We start from the raw sequence: 23,073 nt of genomic DNA on the forward strand, positions 1-23,073 counted from the left end.
GGCAACCTCACCTTTGACTCTGGATCTAAGAAGAGGGCAAACAAGTTCAAATACAATGGTAGTATATCACCTAAGGCTACACCAGGTGCTTTCACGGGCTCAGGGTAGTTCAGTCTTACCACAATTCTAAATGTAAACATTACAGAAAGGATGTTAAGGCTTTGTCATAGCCATTTAAGTCACACCCACTAAAATGCATTCTGAACGCCTATCTTAAAGTTTCTTACTTTCTGTTTATACTTCCAGCTATAATTAAAAGTCATTACTAAAATCTGTGTACAAAGCAGCTACAAAATATTCACAAATATCAATTCCTGCTATTATTCCCACCTCCATGATCTTACAATCTATACACTAACTAATGTGCACAGCTGAGAGCTAAGATTTAGCAAAAGTGTATGCAAGGGTTACATTAAAAGAGGTCACAGAGGGAAACATCCTAGGACAACAAGAGAACAGATCTATCAACAAAGGTCTGAGCGTAAGGGCCCCATAAGTCAGAGGCTGCCATAGGCTGGGTCTTTTATACAAACTTTTTTTTAAGAGTTTGGCTGTTTACTGGTAGGACAGTTTAGGGAAAATGGCTGTAGAATAAGTAATAAAACTTGAAATGATGTCAGACTTCATAACTACTATAGAAAAAGATGCATCACAGGCATTACCTATAATCCCTCCGACATCGTACCAAATGGACAGCTTGTCAGCTTCAGCCTCCTTCCACCCAAAGTTGTTGCTCAGGTAAAAGGGCAACCAGAAGAAGAAGGAGTAGTTCACTAACTTCAAGCAGGCATAGGCGAGTGAGTACTGCAAGAAACACATTCAACTATCAGTAAGGAACAAACTGCACAGCAGGGCCACAGTTTCTAATGTCACTAAACAGCAAAACAAAATGGAGAAGTTTGGGACGGATAGCCTTACTGTAAAATTAACCTTTTCTACAAATTCCTATTGGCCTGACTTTACCTAGTCTCCCTCTTCTCTTTATCCCCATTAACTTCTAGAAAGGCATTTACAACAGGCCTTGGGAAGAGAAAACACAGATGACCATCTCCTAATCCTCCCTTTTTTTCTCCTTTCAGTTCTCTGGTACAAGCAAACCAGTGTTTTGAACCTGTAAGGCAGGGCACATACTCATATTTCTTTATTTAGACAAAGATTAAAGGTATTCATGCCACCAACTAGCATTAACCATAGCAAATAAACCCAGTAAACCTCACAGCTTCTATTGCAAGCAACCAAACTATTTTGGTTCTTCTATTTCCTGCAAAGTTAATATTATGAACCATGGAGAATAACATGACTAAACTATAGTTCCAAGGTCTAAGAAAAGCATCAATATTACAACTACTTTCATATTATAGTTTCCAAAAGCTTTACATTCCCACATCTAGTGGAAAAGCAAAGAATATTTTTTAAAAAAAGAGTATCTTTAGTGAGTCAAAAAGAAAGGAGCATGATTGTCATGGGCCTTGTGGTTCTACTTTGAGGAATAAAAGGTGCCGCTGCCTTACGATGGCAGTGGCACTAAGACTCCTATATTCAACACATTATTACCAGGAAATCCTGACATTTAGCATCAAAGGAAAAAGGGGGAGGAACAGAGAGACTGACTTCAAAGGGTGTCTGGCTAGTATATTCTTTTCCCTGGAGCTGCCAGTTATTCCCTAGGTATCACTTGTTTAAAACAGCTTCCCTGGCCGGGCCATAGCCACCCCCTAGAGAGCCAAGTCCCAGTCATGAGTGCATTCTGTCCAGACAGCCTGTTACAGAGACAAAGGAATTAAGTTAACTAGATTTCCTTTACATCCCTATCCATGTCAGGAAAAAACAGCTTGGGAAATACAAAGGAATAGTGAAAGCTTCCATATTTAATCACAACAAATTTTTAAGGTCTGTCTCAGAAATGAATCTATTACTAACTAGTAATCTACTTAATAACTAATTAAAAATACTGATCTTTAGCATAAGAACAGGACTAAAGGAACTTGCATGAACCTTATACATCATCTTTTTAAAAATCGTGGGAACTTACGTTTTAACATATACTTAACAATCCGTTTGCAAATGTCAGTTCTCTTACTGAGCTTGGGGCATAGGCAGAAGGGAACTGATGAGCATGAAATATGACAACCTGCAGACTCAGTCTAGCTCAGGGGCTACCACTGAGCAATTAAATAAGAGCCAGTGCGTGTTCACAATGCCATAACCCATTCTAGACCCAGGGAGGACTGGTGTGCTCCACAGGAAGGGGAACTGAGACACAAGGTTGGGCTGAGTGACTTACCCCAGGCCTCACAGACAGTTAGTGGGTAAGCTGGAAACATAACCTAGGCCTCTTAACTTCCACTCCCGTGCTAGAGCGCCCGAAACATCAAGACAGAAAAACTGCAGCAGAAGGGATTTAGTTTAAACGTTAGAAAATTCTCCTGGCTATAAAGGTTGTGGAAACACTGGAATGCATTACCAAGAAATACTGTGGAGTATTCTGCTCTGGGCCTTTTCATAAAAGGGCAAATAAGTATTTCTTCCTAGAATAAGAATATCAGCAAATAGGGCAGATTTAACGACCCATTCAAAACCCCTCTTGGTTGACATATAATTTTCTAATACTGCAACAGGACATAAAGTATATATTTAAAAATACCAACGTTGACTTCTTACTCAAATGCTAGGTCAGGGTCAGCAAGCTAGGGCTCAGGGCCAAATCTGGCATGCCCATTCATTCATTTCTTTTGCTCTGGAGTTAAGTAGTTGTAGCAGAGACTGTGCGGTCCCCACAAAGCTAAACACATTACTCTCTGGCTCTTCATAGAAAAGGTTTGCCGACCTCTGCTTAGATGTCAGAAAAAATTTCCAGTGTTGCTAATATAAAAATAAGTTGAGGGGCACTATCCACTATTCCTCTGAAAGTATTTCTAAAATTAAGTATCCAAGAGAATCTAAATACTTAACGATGCTTTGTCCCAGGTAGAGGTCATCTCCAGCTATAATAGCTCACTGGTTGTGGCAAGGAGATTTGAACGATCCTTACCGGTATAACTCCAGGAAGGCAACAAGCCTGATAAAAGCTTATTGCCTTGACTTGGGTGATAGTGCTGCCTTCTTGGACTGAGTAATTAGGCTCATATTCATCTTCATTTTCAGCACCATTAATTAATGGCTTGTGTGAGTCTTCTTCGACGTTTTCTTCTGCCTCAATACCTGGGAGACCTAAAACCACAGTAACAGCATCATTTACAGAGTGCCTTCTAGGTGCCTGGTGTTGTGCTAAGTGCTTTGCATGTATCATTACTTATGGAGTCAATATTATTTTATTTGCACTTCATAGAAGAAGCAACCAGGTTCACAGGCCAAGTTCAACTAAGGTCAATTAAGGTCAACATCACAACAAACCTGGGATTCTAATTTCACTTTATCTGGCTTCAAAGCAATGTGTTCTCAACTAAATCATTCTAGCTCTCTCATGTACAAAAAGGAGTCAATTACATACTATTAACCTGATGTACCTCTAATAATATTCAAAGGATAGAATCAAACATGTATTTGCTTCTGTGGTTTCGCTTGTACAAATTCTGTATTTAACAAGAGATAAATATCACACTAAATTATTTTTATGAAAGAAATCTGTCTCAAGAAGTGAAATTAGAAATACATCTCAATTATAAAACTCATTTGCAAATGAGTTTTCCCTATATCTGTAACAGGTGAGCCTCACTCCCCTCAAACACGTGCAGCTACAGTGGGCTTAGCTGGACCCAAGACACAACAGCAATACTGCTCCTTTAACCCACTGCAAGGAGCTCACAGTTCTCCTAGGAGAAAAGAGACTAACTGTCCTGACCTCAGACTTCTCTTCGCCCATAACAGTAACAAGAGCGACAGCTTGTCCTCACCAATTTCTTCAGGTGACACCAGGAGTCCAAAGAAGATGACGACCCCACCAGCAAACTGCACGGCCGCCGTCACCAGGAAGGCGTACTAGAGGGAAGAGGGCAGAGGGCAGATGCTCCTTATGCGTCTGGGACACTCATCAGAGACACGTGTGCAAGGTGGGAGGCGGGGGGTGAGGAACGGGGCAGGAAGGATGGGACACTGGGAAGAAAATGAGTGCTGAGTGCTTAGCCTGTGCCAGGCACTGAGCTATGTTTCACTTGTGTTTTCTCTTAGATTTTCCCAATGACACTCTGAGGCTCAGAGAGGATAATTAAGGTCCCCTGAACACTGAGTGGTATGACTGTGAAATCCAGACTAACTCCAAAAATCTTATTCTTTGCATTGCACGGCCTCCCAAAAGAGACATATCTGCCATTGATGATATTCTACCCAGTTAGGGGAATCAAACAATAAACACAACAATAATATAAGGCAGCATGTAGCTGAATAAATGAGGAAGCCAAATCCTAATAAAAAACCATGTACAAGAATTTAGAAGAAGGAACCCGCTTAAGAGGCTGAAGTAGCTGCACAATGCGTTAAGGAAAAGCTGAAGATCAAAGCAACTGACCATCTTTCTGGGCACAACTGAAGCAAAGGCAGAGGGTGGGAGTGAGATGGAAAGCCATCCTCACAGTCAAGGCAGAGGGCTTCTGCTGAGACGTAACAGGAATATAAAACTGATTTGGGCCCAGCCGGCATGGCTCAGTGGTTGAGCATTGACCTATGAACCAGGAGGTCACAGTTCAATTCCCAGTCAAGGCACATGCCCAGGCTATGGGCTCCATCCCCAGTGTGATCCTCGCTCATCACTGATGTTTCTATCTCTCTCTCCCACTTCCTTTCTCTCTGAAACCAATAAAAAATATTTTTTTAAAAAAAAGAGCAACTTATCTACTTTTAATTATTTAGGTTTCTGAATAGGCAACACATTTACATGATTTAAGCAACAAAAAGATGTAAAAACTCTCCCCACACCCCTTTTCCCGTCCACTCAATCCTCATTTTCGCAGCATATAACCATTATTACTGTATTTTTACTTTCCAGAGATTGCTTCAGAAACATACAAGCCAATACAAATATGTACTCTTGACTTCTTCCTCCATTTTACACAAATGGCGTCATTCAATACTCACTATTTAGCATCCCTGCTTTTTTCACTTAATAAACACCATTGAGATAGTTCCCTATCGGTACAGAGAGAGCTTTGCAATCCTATTTCACAGCTGCACAGCACCCCACTGAACAGGTGTATCCCAAGGTAACTATTTCCCTTTTGGCTGACATTCGTTACCAACATTCTGCTGTGGCACACACTGAAATAAGTGACCCTGTAGCATGTCACTGTGCCTGCCGAAGCATATTCACCTGCGGGGTTCATTCCTGGAGGCGGAGAGCCCCTCCACGGGCAGAATAGCTGCAGTTTTGAGAGACTGTCCCATACTGACCCCGAGAGGAGTTATTCACTTTGCCAACTGCAATGCCCGTTTTTCCACATCCTCATGAACACAACGTATTATCACACTTTTGGGTTTTTACCAATCTAATAAACATTCAGTGCAGTTTCTTTAATTGCATTTCTCCGAGGACTACTATCTAGCTCCATAAAGGGCAAAGAGTTTTAGCCCCATGTGCATTCTCTACTGCCTAGAGGCCCTTAGAGGAGCTTAATGAATATTAATGGAATAAAGTTATAAGGGAAGTGTGTTTGTAAGGTGTTCCTAGTTCCTTTTTACCAACTAGACGTTCAAGTCCTTTACCTTTTTTCCTGTGTTGTTGGTCTTTTTCTTATCAATCTGTGGATGCTTGTTTATATTAGGAAGATCAGTTCTTTATCTTTAACGAGTTGCAAATACCTTTTCCTGATTATATGTCTTTAGATTTGGGTATTCTTCAGGAATAATGTTGCTGTATGTTTCCATTTGTCAAGTTTTCTTTTTTTTCTTTTTATAATTTTTAAAAATATATTTTTGTCAGTTTTAGAGAGGAAGGGAGAGGGAGAAAGGGATAGAAATATCACTGATGAGAGAGAATCATTGGTCAACTGCCTCCTGTACACCCACTACTGGGGATCGAGCCCACAATGTGCCCTGACCCGGAATCAAACCGTGACATCCTGGTACATGTGGGTCAACATTCAACCACTGAGCCACTCTGGCTGCACAAGTTTGTTCACTTTTATCACAAGCCTTGTCTTACCCAGACACAGCTCAATGTGATTTTAAATGGCCACAGTATTATTTCCTAAAAAAACCAAAACATTTATTTGCTCGAGAAAATGCTAAGAAAGAAATACCTACCTCATAACCATACTGCAGAACAGAAGAGGCCAGGCACGCTCCCAAAATGTTGCCCACCGAAGCACAGGCACTCCAGAGACCAAAAACAACGCCTCGGCTAAGATGGAGACAGCAGAACACAGAAGACAACAGAATAAGAAGGGATTTGATTCAAGGTTCAAATACAAAATTGCCAAAACAAAAAGGTTCACAACACAGAGAATTAACATTTTATTTTTAGATTTAAGTACACCCACATGACAAAACATCCTGACTATTATACTAAAGTTTAATTTAGGGCTCATCGAAAGAAACTATTCAGAGAATTTAAAAAGACAAGTCACAGACTAGAAGAGAAAATATTACATATCACATATCTGATAAGATTTGTATCTGACATATAAAGAACTCTCAAAATTCAATAATATGAAAACAGACAATGCAACAAAATGTTAGAGTATGAATCTTCAATCATCTCAAAATAAAAATTTTTTTGAGAAGGGACAAAAGATTGTAATAGATACTTCACATATAAAAAATATGATGTAAATAGCACATAAAAAGATGCTCAACAGCCCTAGCTGGTTTGGCTCAGTGGATAGAGTGTAGACCAGGTGCAGACTGAAGCGTCCCAGGTTGGATCCCAGTCAAGGACACATGCCCAGGTTGCAGGCTCAATTCCCAGTAGGGGGCGTGCAGGAGGCACCGATCGATGATTCTCTCTCATCATTGATGTTTCTATCTCTCCCTCTCCGTTCCTCTCCTGGTGGATGTATATATAAAGATGCTCAACATCACACATCAGGGAAATGCAAATTAAAACCACAATGTATCACGATTCAGCTACAGAATAGCTAAAATAAAAAAGACTGAGCATACCAAGTGTTGGCAAAGATATACAGTAACTAGAACACTTTACACTCTGCTGGTAGAAATGTAAAATGGTACAACCACATGGAAGAGACTACCAATTTCTTAAAAAGGTATAAAAATACCTATCATATGATCCGGCCAATCTATTCAAGGTATTTATCCAAGGGAAATGAAAGCATTTGTCCATACAAGAATTTGAAATGAAAGCATTTGTCCACAATGGCTTTATTTATGACAGCCAAAAACTAAAAACACCCCAAATGTTCATCAGCACGTAGACAGATCACCAAACTGTGGTACAATGAATTATTATTCAGCTATGAAAAGGAATGGACTATCAACATATGCAACATGAGTGAATCTGAATCTCAAATTATCGTGAGTGAAAGAAGACAAACAAGAAAGAGTACATAGTGTGTGACTCCATTTATACACAAGTTTAGACAATCCTAATTAACCTAGAGTGACAGAAAGCAGATCAGTCGTTGCCTGGAGATGGCAGTGGGGGTGTGTGTTGGGAGGAGAAATTGCCAAGGAGCACAAAGAAACTTTGGGGGGGGGGGGGGGGGGATGTCCAATATTTTAACTGTGATGATGGTTTTACGGGTGTATTCTTGCCAAAACTCATCAAATAATACATTTTAAACACATGCAACTTATTGTACAACTCAATAAAGCCATTTTAAAAGATGGATGGGGAGAGGAAGAGTCTGTGGAAGGGAAACTAGCTTTCACACACGACTTGGAGAAAAATGAATTAGCTCTGAACATAGCCACTGGCAGTGAGGCTGGTGAAAGAAAAAGGGATTAAAAAGTTAATTTTTAAAAAGTTCACATTTGTATTTTATCTATTTGATACATATTAATAACACACTGTGCTAGATTATCTAACTCCTTAAACATTTTTATTGTCTCATTGAGACAGAAGGAATCTTAGAAATGAACAGGGAAGCCACACTGAAAAATAAAGGCTGTTCACAAGTATGAGGCTGCTACCTCCAGCTGTTAATTTCAAGTAAGTTACAGCGAAGGCTCAGTGTTCTCAACTGGGAGAGCCTGTGACAGCTCTGCAAGGACTGAGTGCAGTGATGTACAGGACAGGGCTCGGTGCTGCACACAGATGTGTGTGACTAACTCTGACCCTAACAACTAGAAGGGGCCTGACTCTTCCAAGGTAACAGCTTTGTGGGCAACGGCCTCAATAGATCACTGCATTCCGCTGAGCCCCAACTTTTTTCACTTGGAAACAAATGACTTGAACCAGATGATCTCTATGCTCCTCCCCCGTGCTAAAATGCCCAATCCTCTTAAATATTAAGATCTGTCAAGAGTGTTCTGGAGGAAAGAGTCAGAAGGCCAGACTGAACCTGCTGGCCAAAGACATGTGTTTACAAAAAGCTGGCTGAAAATAACTGTGACTTTAAGTTGTCATAGTCTTATTAGCACTTTGTGGTTTCTTGTTATGTTTCATAGGAAAAGTCACTGTGTCCCAAGCAGTGCATTGTCAACTTCACTCACTAATGTTACTTGTTTAAAAACAAATGTTCTTACTTTCTAACAGAAACTGTGACGACTTTCTTGAATTTTTGTTTCTTTGTAACTGATCCAAAGAAATAAGGAAATGATCAGCCTGCCCAGTCACTGCTATCAAACTGATACATGTCAAAGTAATTATCTTTAGTTGATAGGATTTCAGGTGGTTTTATCTTTATTTCTCTCTGCTCATTTATATTATCCAGTCTGTCTACAATAAACAAGTAGCATCTGTATAATTTTCAAAAATCGTAAATGGGAAAAAATTACCTTAAAAGTCTTAATAACAATAAATAGCACATGAGCAGACAGCATCATCCACTCCAAAAGAAAACGAAAGTATTATAGGGGGAACAAGAGCCTCCAAAATCAATTCTGTTAAACCAGTGATGCTAGAGTTAGAAATAGAACTACTAGCACACTGAAATATCATCAGAGCATTCTCATTAAGTGGTGCTTATTCTGATCACAGACATTTTATAGGTGAACTTTCACAACGTTACAGCCAGAAAACATCCCCCATTGTGAAACCGGGGAAGCTGGAAACCGAGAGGCTAGGTCAGGCATGCGCGGATCACTGAGCTGGTGGACAATGCCTGGTGCACAACTGGCCCCAATGGAAAAGTGTAAACAAACAGAAAAGATAGAGCCATCGATAAGATAAATGTGTATCTCACAACACAAATATTTATCTATAAAAATTATAGGAATTCAAATTAATAATATTCCTGAAATTGGAGTGTCACATATAATGGCATACAACAAAGCCAAGTCTTCGGGTGTCTGAACTTATCTCCATCCTGTAAATTAAGCGTGGCTCTTCTTCCTGGTGGCCTAGAAGATACTTTAGCGGGTGCCTATCCTCACATCCTTGGCCCACACCACACACACAAACTCAAATACAATCTAATAATTAAAGGTGTAGGGGAAAATGCCCCAGTTTGGCATTCTCCATTGCATCTTATTAGAGCCTTTGCTACGTGACTTTAGGCAAGTCCCCTGGATCTCTTTGGCCTTGGTTTCCTTATATTTGATGGAAGAAGGCTAAAGAAGATCACCAAGTCTTGAAAAAGGGAAAGGAAGGCAAAATCCACAGGAAGATCCTGATGGGACTGCACCTGAGATAGTTATGCTCTCTCAAGGGAAGATTAAAGAAAAAACGGAGACACTCAAAATCTGACTATGGCCAGAGAGTGTTGTGGACGTGATGGGCAGGGGTGGATCATCACTAAGGTCGACACTATTTCCAATACACTTTGACGTGAAACCTCTCACTGAACGATTCTAACTTTCTAAATGAAGGGAGAACATGGGTAGTGTTGAAGGGACTGAGTTAATTGACAAGTCTGAATAATCCGGTATTAAAACCACTTAAAAAGAAAAATTAAAGAGAAAGGAGGCGGCATACCCAGCTTTCCCAAACCAGTTGCCCATGACAGCAACCACACAGGGCCACCCAGTGGACTGCAGCAGGCCATTCACAATCCACAGGCAGCAGTACAGCCACTTGTTGTAGAAATGCAGCCATTCTGTGACAGTGCCAAAGGTAAACACCTTGGGGAAGAGGGAGAAAGAGGGACATGTAACATCCATGTGGACACCTGGAGCACACTCAACTGCCAAGCACACTGTGTTTCTGCGAGAAGAGGCTAAGGAAGGAGACATTCAATGTCTCGACCTACGAGACATGTGGCAGACTCTTGGGATGCTCCTGCTCAAAGCAGCACTGAGTGCATGAGACAACCACCAAACCACTGCCAACCAAAGAGGCATAAAACTCATTAGTGATCATCCCTCCAACTGGTATCTTCAACTCTAAAAAGTTAAGTCCTCATTGTCTGACCTCCTTTTATATGTAGATCACTGTGTTTCAAAAAAGGGAAAGGAAGGCAAAACCCACAGCAGGATACCTGATGGGAAGGAACAGGAGAGTGGACCTTAAACAACATGGAGGCCAGAGCTGCTGACCCCCAAGCAGTCACAGTCCATGTTTAACTTTTCACTCCCCCAAAACTTAACTTCTAATAGCCTACTGTTGGCAGGAAGCCTTACCAATATATTGAAGAGTCGACTAATACATATTTTGTGTGTTTATGTATTATAGGCTGTATTCTTACAATAAATAAGCTAAAGAAAAGAAAATGGTATTAAGAAAATCATAAGGAGAGCCCGCAGGAGTGGCTTGGTGGTTGAGCATCAACCTATGAACCAGGAGGTCACGGTTCAATTCCCGGTTGGGGCACATGCCCAAGTTGCAGGCTCAACTCCCAGTGTGGGGCGTGCTAGAGGCAGCCGATCAATGATTCCCTCTTATCATTGATGTTTCTATCTCTCTCGTCTTCTCCCTTCCTCTCTGAATATATAAAAATACATAAAAACATATTTGGGGGAAAAAAGAAAATCACGAGAGAAAATACATTTACAGTATCTATTGAAAAAATTCCCATACAAGTGGACCCACGCAGTTCAAACCCATGCTGTTCGAGGGTCACCTGCGTTTCCGTTTCCTCTTCCTCAGGCCTGTGTTTGTGCAAGACTGTCGTGGGGACTGGGAAGCGCCAGCTGTCTCTACTAGTGTCGCTACTAAGTGAATCTGATAACTCTTGATAGGCTCAGTCATTTAGTAGCATTCATATCTCTGCTTTTCTTCCCAGGCATTTTGCTCAAGTGGACATGTTATTTGCGGTTGAAGTCTCTTTTGGGAATACCTGGCATGGGTACATAGAATACTGTGTGATGCCAGTTACATGGCATTCTGAAATGAGCAAAACTCTAAGGACAGGAAAATGGTCAGTGATGGTCAGAGACCAGGGGAAGGAGGAGAGATGGCAGTTACACACTATACTCGCTGGTCAATATTCAGGACTATACACTAAAAAGGGTGAGTTTATGTACACACTTCAATTTTTTTTTTAATTTGTTTACATATGTTTTAAAAAAGGTTTTGAAATAGTATGTACATATGTGTGGTGAGCAGCTTGTGAATAAATAAAATGGTTCAATCTCTAAAATTTCTAAGGAAAATACATTTTTCCCTGTACACAAATGGCAGACAGTGAAAAACAATAATAAAATAGAGTCTAACCAAACTCCATGCCTTTATTCAATCAACAAAAATTTCTCACCAGACCCTCGTAAGCAAATCAAGATGACTCACAGGGATCTTGCCCATGTACTGCGCCAGGCACTGTTCCAAATGCCTTCCTTACACACAGCAACTAGTCTAATCCTCAATGTGGCCCTAGGCAGAGGGATTCAAGCGAGGAAGCTGAAGCCCACAGAAATCACAGCTAGGAAATTGCAGGGGAGGGACTGAAAACAGGCAGTGCCCTCTCAGGAAGTCTGTGATCTAACCACTGGGATCCACCCTCCCAGGAAAGCAGGACTGACACAGACCAAGTAGGCTACGCAATAGACAACATTCATGCCTTCAAAGAAAGAAATGCAGGCAGGGAGCTCCAAAGAGGAACGGTGACTTCTGGGGAAGTTAGGGGCGGCGGGGGGGGGGGGGGGGGGGGGAGGGGGTTAGTAAAGTAAGGCATTATGAAGGAATTATCACTTAGCCAGGGACTTGCAGGAGACGTTGAGTGAGACTGGAGAGCTGAACAGAGGGCCATCCGGGCAGGGCAGAACAGCAGGAACAACAGGAGTGAGGCAGAAAGCAGCCGGACATGTCAGGGCCACGGAGAGTAGTCTGACCAAGCAGAGCAGTGAAGCACAGTGACAGATGCGACTGCAGGTGGCTGGGACCAGGCTCTGGGCAGCACTGAACGGCATGCTATTTATGCACTGACTTTGGTGAATTAGAGTCAAGGAAGGGACATGACCCAAATCATACTTGTAACAGACTCCCTAAACTGAAAAGGCAGGCAAGGGATTCAACAACTGAAGATTAATTTATTCTCTTCTACATACAGAAGTAGGGGGATTGCTTGGATCCTAAAAACCTGACAATCATCATCATCATCATCACTTTTTAAAAACATTCAAACTTACCACTAATGCAGAAGAGCACATGCCAAAAGATAGAACGTATCGTAAATTAAGCCGATCCCCAACAATACCGCTGATGAAAAGGCCCTAAAAAAAACAAAGCATTTTCTTTTTCAGCCTTGAATTACAACACAGCCTGAAAAAAAGAGGCACTGCAAAGCAAATGAGGCAAGCAATACACTGAGATTACTTCACATTAAATCTCATTCTCATGCCCAGGCGAGCTGTCTATAACAGTTTCACAAATGTTTCATGAAATGACACGGCTTCTGCACACACACCCTGGGACATTGCAATTCAGTGCAAAACTTACGTTCTACTTAATCCCATCCCCTAACTGCCTAAAAGGAGAGTGGGAAAAACAAACAAAGATCCTTCCAATAACACAAGCAGACAATTCCATTTCCTTTTCCAGGAGAGAGTAACTCCTAACCATCCGTTATCTGCTTTCCCAAAGGCATTCCTCTTGGCCATTTGCATTCTGAATGAAGATCTGGAGCACAGGTGCTGCCTCTTTAATCTGACCCTTGGGTTTCATGACACCACAAGGCAAGGAGCTAGGGAGGCAGAGGCAATAATTAGCTGATCAGAGGTACAAATGTTCTGCCTTCTGCTCTCCTGCCACAGAGTAGCAGAAATTAAAATGCTCAGATCATAGAAGCAAGCAGACTAAAGAGCTAAGGGCAACACACTTTAGGTTTCTTCCATAAATATGTAAAATGAATAAAAGACCCTACTAAAAACCTAGATTTTGATACAAGTATTTCTGATAAATTGACAATCTGTATTAGAGAAAATGTAGATGACAAATATCATAATAAATGTTTCTCCCTCATTATGGACAAGCTTTCACTAACTTGAAAGGGCACCTGCAAACACTGGAGAATTCTATGTTCTATAGCTGCCACTCATCCATGGTCTTATGCTATAGAGAATAATGAGGATGAAGAAAATTTCTGTTATGTTTCAGATTAGAGAATCAATTTATTCTGTGCTGCTCCAACTGCCTGCACAATACCTGGAAGTTATAGAAGAAAACACAGCTCAATAGAAGAACCACAATCACCAATTTTCCATGGCACTTACCTTTTACCTCTGAAATCTATTTTATCCTATAGACAAGCACTATCACAACCCTATAGACGAGGAAACTACATATCAAAAAAAGGTTAACCCTGGCCGGGTGGCTCAGTTAATTGGAGCATCATCCCATATACCGAAAGGTTACAAGTTCAATTCCCGGTCAGGATGTGTACAGAAGGAAACCGATTGATATTTCTCTCTCAAATTGATGTTTCTCTCACTCTTGCTCTCCCCCTTCCCTTCTCTCTCTAAAATCAATAAACAAACATATCCTCAGTGAGGATTTAAAAAAAGGTTAAACGCCAGTGTGAAACCAAGTTTAACACAGCTAGTTGATAGTGGTAGAACTGGTTTTTCCACTAGACTCCATTGATTCTTAAAGTACTTCATGGGTGTGGTTGGATGGGTGTGGTTGGATGTCCTCTTGTGCACTCAGGGTTAATGGTTCCCTGAGAGGTTGGTGCACATGCCTGGGGTGGGGGACCTCAATTCCGGTCAAGGGCACATGCCCAGGATGCAGCTGACTAACAGATGTTTTGCTCTCACATCGATGCTTCTCTCTCTCCTTTCCTTTCTCTCTAAAAATCAATTTTAAAATCTTTAATTAAAAAACACTGCATAAAAGGCTCATAGAGAAGCCTCACTCGGAATGACCATATATGCCCCGGGTGAGGAGCTAGGCTACATGATCTAATTTCTGTTCCAATTTTCTAACTGTCCTCTTTGAAGGTATTCTAATAACTACCCAAATAAACCTTGAGAGATTACTTTGGGACTTTCACCCAGTATTTCACATCACTGGACAATTTCCAAGACAGGAAAAAAGATGCTGGGAAAAAAGGTCAGACTGCTCCCACAGTGCCCAGTGCCAGCGGTTGCCACCCCTGGCCCCACAGCTCTAACTTGACAGCCACCACTGACATTCCCTACAACCAGACCCCCTGGCTGCCCAATCCGAGGACAACCTCAGACAGAGTCAGCCCCTGCCACCCAGTCCTGGATGGCTCCCAGGACTCCACCCTCTCTCGGTACTCTTGCTCCCCACAGCTCCATCTCAGCCTCCCTGCCCGTTCCTCATCTTCCCTACCTCACTTCTGGGGTAGGGAACCTTCTTTCGGCCAAGGATATTTACAACATTATTCAGGGGCCATAAATTATCAACTTAAAAATTATCCTGCTAGCCCTGGTGGGGTTGGCTCAGTGGATAGAGCACCAGCCTGGGGACTGAACGGTCTGGGGTTCGATTCTGGTCAAGGGCACATGCCCAGGTTGTGGGCTCGGTTCCCAGTGTGGGACACGCAGGAGGCAGCCAATCAATGATTCTCTCTCATCATTAATGTTTCTATCTCCCTCTCTCTTCCTCTCTGAAATAAATAAAAATGTATTTTTTTAAAAATATTGTCAGAATTTTTTTTTAAATTAGCCCACTATATTTGGTCAAACATTTAATTAACTCACCCCTAATATCTTGGCAAGGCTTATATGGCCCAAGATCTGGACGTTCCCCACCCCTGTTCTAAATGCTGGAAACCCATGGCTCAGTTTTCGCACTTCTTCTCTATCTTCACCAACTCTCTCTTTTTTCCTTTTTCTTTTTTTTTTTTTACAGAGAGGAGGGGAGAGGGATAGAGAGTTAGAAACATCGATGAGAGAGAAACATCGATCAGCTGCCTCCTGCACACACCCTACTGGGGATGTGCCCGCAACCAAGGTACATGCCCTTGACCAGAATCGAACCTGAGACCTTTCAGTCCGCAGGCCGACATTCTATCCACTGAGCCAAACCGGTTAGGGCTTTTTTTTTTTCTTTTTTTTTTAGATTTTTTTAAATTGATTTTAAGAGAGAGAAGGGAAGGGAGGGAGAGAAACATCGATCAGCTGCCTCCTGCACACCCCCTACTAGAAACTGAGCCCACAACCCTGGGCATGTGCCCTGACCAGGAATTGAACCGGCAACCTTCAGTGCATGGGACGATGCCCAACAGCTGAGCCACACAGGCCAGGGTCTCACCAATTCTCTTGATGATTTCACTCAGTCTCATAATTTTAAAAATCAGGTACACGCAAAGGAGTCTGAAATGTGTGTCTCCAGCCTACATGTCTGACCTCATTTACCGACTGCAGGTCTCTGTTCAAATAACCCCTTCTTTGTGACGTTTTCCCCAGCCACCCTACTTAAATTACACCCCCACCTGAGCTATCTATTCCCCTTTCCATGCTTTATTTTCCTCCACAGCACTTACCACCTTTAAATATACTTTATAATTTACTTATTTGTAGCATTTTGTGACTGTTTGTCTCTCTTAGCTCCCACTCCAAGACAGAAACTTTATAAAGGTAGGGTTTTTCCTATGTTGTCCGCTGATGAATTCTCATTGACTGGAACAGTCCCTGGCACATGCTATGTGCTCAATTTGTCAATGAATGGATGGATGAGAAGGACACAAAATATAAACTTCTGAACACTCTTCAGTCAGTAAATTCAAAATGTCTTATGAATGTCATAAAACTTGGAGCCATTTCCTTTTACATCTTTCTTTAAAGCCCTGGAATTCTAAAACTTACCACGGCATAGGAGAAGAGAAAAATAGTATCCAGTGTTCCGAGGAAAAGAGTGGCTTCCTCCGCACTGGGGAACAAATGGTTGCTGCTCCAGATCTACAGGAACACACAAGAGCAGGTCAGTCCCACTGGTATCCGCCAGTCCTTTATATTCCTCCAGGCACCTTCACGTACAACCTCCCCCACTCTCAGAGACTGGTGATGCTGAAAAGAGCACACAAAGTCCAACTATTTCCATAATACAGTAGCCTGCCCCCCTTACCCTCAGTCAAAACTATTCATTTAATACAGGAACCCCCGTTATCCAAGGTTTTGCTTTCCACAGTTTCAGTTACCTAAGATCAACTGAGCTCCAAAATATTTCAGTATATTGGGGAGGAGGGGCGAGTATGCACATTCAAGAACAGGAGAGTGGAAGGAAGGGAAAGAAAAAGAGAGACTACATTCACATAACTTTTATTACAATACTAGAGACCCAGTGCACAAAATTTGTGCACAGGTGCAGTCCCTAGGCCTGGCCAGCGGTCAAAGCTCAAGCGTCTGACGTGGAAGGACAGGTCCCAGCTGACCTCTAGGCCCTGGGCAGCACCTGGGCCCCTGGGCTGCCACACGCCCCCCTCCGCTTGAGTCATGGCGCCCAAGTCCCCACCCAGAGATGCGGTAAGCACAGCCGGACACCAAGGGCCAGGGCGCAGTGTGGGCCTCTGGGCCACCAAGCGGCGCTGCACAGAAGTTGGCAGGCAGCACGCTTCTCCTGGCCGGCCTCACAGACCAACTCCTGCTCGAACTCACGGGGAGCCCGACTGGCCCCTGCAGTCCCAGCAGCTGTGGCCCGGCTCACCCAAAAGAGGCCATGCAGGTGCGGGGCAGGCTCCTCGCAGGCGCCCAGTACTTGAGTACAGGGGCTTCCCCAGAGCATGAGCCCTGGCATCCCAGGGGAGGTTAGCAGGGGGAGTGAGAGCGAGCTCGACGGACACCCCACATTCTCACTGCAGCTCCGTCCCCATCACCCCTGCCCCCAGGTAGCCGGTGAGAGGTCACAGCCCCCTGCCCAGGCGCCACATCGCCGACACCTGCCATGTTCCACACCACCCCCGGTAGTCAGCGCACGTCATAGCAAGCGGTCAAACTCACGGTCTCCCGGTCGAACGACTGCCTGAAGGGGCAATTTGCATATTAGGGTTTTATTATATACGGTATTGTTATAATTGTTCTATTTTATAATTAGTTATTGTTGTTAATCTGTTATTGTGCCTAATTTATAATTAATCTTTATTAGAGGTATGTATATATAGGAAAATCCTGCATACCAGGATTTGGTACTATCCAGTTTCAGGCATCTGCTGGGGTCTTAGAATGTATCCCCTAAGGATACGGGAAGACTATCTATATATACAAAAGCCTAAGCGACCACTCGACTGGTAGCTATGACATGCACTGACCACCAGGGGCAGACGCTCAACGCACAGGCATGGAAACATGGAATAGACTGATGAATCTGAGAGGGAAGGAGTGGGGGGAGGGTGGGAAGAGATCAACCAAAGATCTTATATGTATACTAGAAGCCCGGTGCACAGATTCACACACTGGTGGAGTCCCTCGGCCTGACCTGCGGGGATCGGAACAAAACCGGCAGTACAACAACCCCTGAGGGATCCCAGATTGCAAGAGGGCTCAGTCCAGGCTGAGGGACCCCACCGGTGCACAAATCCATGCACCGGGCCTTTAGTCCTACTGTAGTTATTTTCTTTTTCCCCTTTAACTTTAACATTGATGAAGCAAAAGCTGTGGTGGGTAAAACTGCTGTGCTTTGGCATGAATCGAGCAGTTACACCAAACTGTGCTATATTAATTACTATATTCTTTATTGCCACACTGACAGTAAAGAAAAAAAAGGTCAATTTCACTTGAGAATGTTCTTAATGAAGTAGTAAAAATTATTAATTGTATTAAATCTGGCCCCTGAGTATACTTACTTTTACTATTCTGTGTGATGAGGTGGAAAATACACATACAGACTCTGCATACCAGACTCTGTCCTGGAGGAAAGCACTGTGCAACTGTGTGAGCGGCAAGCTGGTAAGTCATTTTTACTTGAAAGAATGACTGACAGACATAGGGCCCAGTTTTGAGTATTTGAGTACTGTATTTGGCAGATTTGAGTATCTGGCAGATATTTCCTCAAAAAAGAATGAAACAAGCCTGTCACTTCAAGATTCATTTAAAGTACAAGATAGACAAATGGATGTTAATGTAAGGTTATAAAAAGTTAATTAATACAGTTTCGGATTCCACATTGCAACTACCCTTCAAGAAATTGCTACTTGTCAAATTCTGGTGTAATATCAGACAAATACCCACAATTAGCTGAAAAGGCTGTTAAAATACTTCCCCCGTTTCCACCATGTATCTATGGAAGACAAACTCTTCAGAGACTTGAAATTCAGAAGTAGACATGAAGACCCATTGTATTCTATTCAGCCAGACAGGAAGAGATTTGCAAGAATGTGTCAATCAATGCCATTCTCCTCACTAAGTGATTTTTTTTGTCTTGAAAAAGTCATTTTTCATAAAATGTCACTCATGTTGCCCAGCCAGCATGGCTCAGTGGCTGAGCATCGACCTATGAACCAAGAGGTCACAATTCAATTCCTGGTCAGGGCACATGCCCACCCGGGCTGCAGGATCAGTCCCCAGTCAGGGGTGTGCAGGAGGCAGCCAATCAATGACTCTCTCATCATTGATATTTCTATCTCTCTCTCCTTCTCCATTCCTCTCTGAAATCAATAAAAATATATATTTTTTTAAATGTCATTCATGTTAACATGTTGTAGGTTAATTCACTTGAAAATAACTTAATCGTGTATTTTTTAATTTGTTTTAATTTCTAAAACAGTATATATATGTGTGTGTGTGTGTGTGTGTGTGTGTATATATGTGTGTATATATATACACACACACACACACACACATATATCCTATCTAATAAAAGAGAAACATGGTAATTGGCGTACGACCGCTACCCTTCCCATTGGCTAATCACGGGCAATATGCAAATTAGCTGTCAGCAAAGATGGCGGTTAACCGCCAACCAAGATGGCGGCTAATTTGCATATTGCCGGCAGGGGCAGTGCAAGCCGCCATCCAGCCCCGGTGAACCATCGGGGCTAGCGGGGGCTGGGGGTAAGGCAAGCGTGCTGGTCACTACACCGGAGCCCTCTCCCGCCCACCGGAGACTCGGGGTCCACTCCCCTGTGCGATCCACAGGTGGGCAGGGGCTGGGGCCAAGGCAAGGTGCCGATCACTTCGCCCGCCTACCAGAGACAGGGGGCCCACTCCTGTGTGCGACGGGGGTGGGCGGGGGCTGGGGCCAAGGCAAGTGGTGCTGATCACTTCCACCGCCTACCAGAGACAGGGGGCCCACTCCTGTGTGCGACCCGGGGGTGGGCCGGGAATCAGCCGCATTGCTTGCCTTAGCATGAGCCCCGCAGGCCCGCCAGGAGCCATCCAGCCCAGGGCCAGGAAGGCAGGAGGCAACCCTGGAGCACTGGAGCCACCCGGCTCTCCCAGCTGTCCGAGCTTCATGAATCCCAATTTTCCGCGGAGGCAACGGCTGCAGGACCCAGAGCGGGAGACAGGGGAGTGGGCCAAGCGCGGCTCTGGCTCGGGCTTGATGGAGGGCATCGCACGCGGAGGAGATCTCCCCAGGGGGCAGCGACTCCCCCTGCCGCCTGGGAGATCTCCTCTGCGCCGGTGCTCTCTGTCCAGCCCAAGCCACACTCAGCCTGCTCCTCTGACTCTTGCTCTGCGTCCTGCAGCCAGCCGCTGCCTCTGGGGAAACTTGCGATTCATGAAGTGAGGGCGGTGGGGAGGAGGAGGCACCTAAGAAGTCCCCAGCCGCCGGCGCCCGGGAGCTGGGAACTTTGTGCCAGGGCGCTCCCAGCGGGGCCATGGCAGAGGGGAGCTGGGACTCTGGCCACCACCGCCGCCGCCCCCCAGCTGGCTGCTGCTGCTGCTTTGGCTGCTGGAAGCTCCGCTGCTGCTTGGGGTCCAGGCGCAGGAGGCTGGCCAGGGGCCTGGGCCAGGTCAGCAGTCCCCGCCACCGCCTCAGCAGCAACAGAGCAGGCAGCAATACAATGGTGAGCAGGGCCTGAGCCCTGCCTGCCCGCCCAGACACGGGGCCCTCTGAGAGAGAGAAAGAGAGAGAGAGAGAGACGAATTTGGCACCCCGCATCCCTCCCTGATCAACCACTGTGATTCAGGCCAGCGAGGGCTGCCTTCAGGCCGCAGCTCCAGGTCCCTCATCCCCACCCCAGGCCCGAGAGCACAGTGCTGGGCAGAGGCACCCAGTGGTTGGGGAATGCAGTGCAGCGAGGGGCAGGCACGAGGTGGGGGAGGGGCTGTGTTTACACCACCAAGTTCCCCACTTCTGCCCTGGCCCACATCCCTCCTCCTTCCCCTCAGAGGCCCAGCTCCTGCCTACATGCTTGCTGTGCAGGCCACCGGAGAGTGCGCTATGGCAATCAGGATGGCCACTTCCTGGGATGGGATCGCCAGACCACGGGGATTCATGAGGGCAATGAGGCCCATGGGGCATGCACAGCCCTCCGGTGGTGGGGGTGGCCGGCCAAGCCAAGTCTGGCTACAGTGGGGCCAGTGGGAGCCCGAGGCCACCCCAACCCCCACAGGTCCTGGGCAGACGGTGGCTCAGTGGAGAGTGGTATCTCCATGCATGGTGCCCAGGGGCAGCTGTGAGCTGCTGCAACCCCACCCCACGCTTCAGGGAGTGGGAGAAGGCTCGCAGCCACCAGCACCCTCAGCTGCACCGCCTGGCCTGTGCCTCAGCCTGCCAGGTTGGCAGGGTCCAGAGAAGGTGAGCTGTTCCCTTCCCTCAGTAGTAGAACAGGGAGGAGAGCGCTGGGTGCAGGGAGGGGACCTCAGCTGGGATCCTCCTGGTGTGGGCCCGGGCAGGGGCCGGTGCAGAAGTACCAGGGCACAGTTGCTTCGGTGTCTCGGTGAAGTTTGCAATTGACCCGAGGAAACCCGAGAGGGGAAAGGCCGGGAGGCATGAATTGCCAGCACTGTAGCCACTTGAAAACAGCTCCACTTGAAATGTGAGGTGGTTGTATGTTCAGCTGAGAAGTGAGGGGGCTGAACTTCACCGTCGCTGGGCTCCTGTCAGTCCGAGGCCCAAGCGTCCATCACAACAAGGGGAGAATAGAGCAAGGGGCCCGGATGAAGGGAGGACAATTGAAGAAAACCATGTCTAGAATTTCCCCAGCCCTCTCCTTCTTTCTGCTACCTACAAGAGCCCCAGGCCCGGCCACAGTTCTGTGTCCACCTTTTAGTCCCCTATTCTCTAACTGCAGAGGAAAGAAATAAGGAAGGAGTCTGTGCTGCCTTCAGAAAGTATCTATATACCTGATCGGCCAGTTGCCTTCCACAGAGGGAGGCCAGACTTCAGCTTAGGCCAGCTCCTCACAGGGACATCAGTAGGACATCCTGTGAGGGTTCCCAGACTGTTAGAGGGGCCAGGCTGGGCTGAGGGATGCCCCCCAAGTGCACAAATTTTTGTCACTGGGCCACTAGTATGTATATAAATCCACATAACCAAAAAGTTCAAGAACTGCTGGACTAAATGATTTCTGAGATGGGTTATTAAAGAAGGAAAAAAATTTTTTTAATCCTCACCCAAGGATATGTTTACTGATTTTAGAGAGGGGAAGGAGGTGAGGGGGAAGGAGAGAGGGAGGGGGGGAGGGAAAAAGAGAGAGATAGAGAAACACCAACCGGTTGCCTCTATTACATGCCCTGACCAGTGATCAAACTTGAAACCCACAACCTTTTGGTGTACAGGAGGATGCTCCAACCCACTGAGCCACAATGGCCAGGGCAAGAAGAGAAATTCTGACTTAGAATAGTAAAAACAAAAATCACAATGAACAACTAAAAAACATGTATCTTCAACAGGAAGTAAAATCTGAAATTATTAGAAAATATGTAAAGTGTGATTCTAAAGTACTGGGACTCGTTTCTGGGTGGCTTATGGCACCGGTCTTTTACTTTAACAACAGGCACTGCTTTCATGATCGATAAGAAACCAGCTCACACCTAGATCAATCAGTATTTCAGCGTGCCAATTGGGGCCCTAAATACCTCCAATTAGTTATTTTGCCACATTTCCCCTCTAACCACAATCTTTGATCCCTGATGTCATCTGGGCTCAACAGGACCCAGGATTAAGCCCTCTTGGGCACACACCCAGGTGACCTAGAGACCCAGGCCTCAAGGAGCTGCTGCAAGTTTCAGCATTTTCTTTACTCTTGGGGGAAGCCACCGAACTCCCGAGCACATGGTTTTCCCAGGAACTGACAGACTGCAAACAGCTTTTTTCTGTTTCACTGCCAGAATTCAGCTGAAATATACTTTTGCTTGCCTACTTAACAAGTGTAAAAAAAACAGAACCAAAAACTAAAACAACAAAGTAGGACTAACAAAAAGAGTCAGAAAATAGGTTAACAGAAAAAGCCTAATGAAGAAAGTTTAGGTCCGTAATATAGCTCTGATCAAGATGACTAATACCAGTAGGTGAGAAATGGTCCAAGTGCACTTAGTGAATCGTCCAATGTTTAATGAAAGTCATGGACAAAATGGCTTCAAATGCTCCAGTGATTCAAGCTGTCCTGCAAGCATGTACAATTACCACGTGAATGTACCGGCCTGCATGTATGTAAGGTTTCCGTGTGTTGTGGGGGAGGCGCGTGCTAAGTCACTACAATTGCTACATGTTGGGACACTTCCTGGAAGCATGACATT

General features: G+C 44.7%; 1 protein-coding gene across 2 annotated transcripts in view; it reads right to left on the reverse strand.

Annotated features, from left to right (window-relative positions):
- Positions 1 to 23,073, reverse strand: part of SLC37A3 (solute carrier family 37 member 3) — a 48,364-nt gene that overhangs the window by 8,081 nt on the left and 17,210 nt on the right. For both annotated transcript variants that reach the window (XM_070424023.1, XM_070424022.1), the window contains exons 4-10: positions 16,261 to 16,353; positions 12,616 to 12,699; positions 10,028 to 10,173; positions 6,235 to 6,331; positions 3,894 to 3,978; positions 3,032 to 3,210; positions 663 to 804 (exon numbers count right to left, since the gene is read on the reverse strand). In XM_070424023.1, the coding sequence (XP_070280124.1) occupies positions 663 to 804; positions 3,032 to 3,210; positions 3,894 to 3,978; positions 6,235 to 6,331; positions 10,028 to 10,173; positions 12,616 to 12,699; positions 16,261 to 16,353 (826 nt within the window). The remainder of the gene's footprint in view (positions 1 to 662; positions 805 to 3,031; positions 3,211 to 3,893; positions 3,979 to 6,234; positions 6,332 to 10,027; positions 10,174 to 12,615; positions 12,700 to 16,260; positions 16,354 to 23,073) is intronic.

The sequence above is a fragment of the Myotis yumanensis genome, unplaced genomic scaffold, assembly GCF_028538775.1.
Source record: "Myotis yumanensis isolate MYYU_CA2020_CCGP unplaced genomic scaffold, mMyoYum1.0.hap1 SCAF_9, whole genome shotgun sequence".
Taxonomy (NCBI): domain Eukaryota; kingdom Metazoa; phylum Chordata; class Mammalia; order Chiroptera; family Vespertilionidae; genus Myotis; species Myotis yumanensis.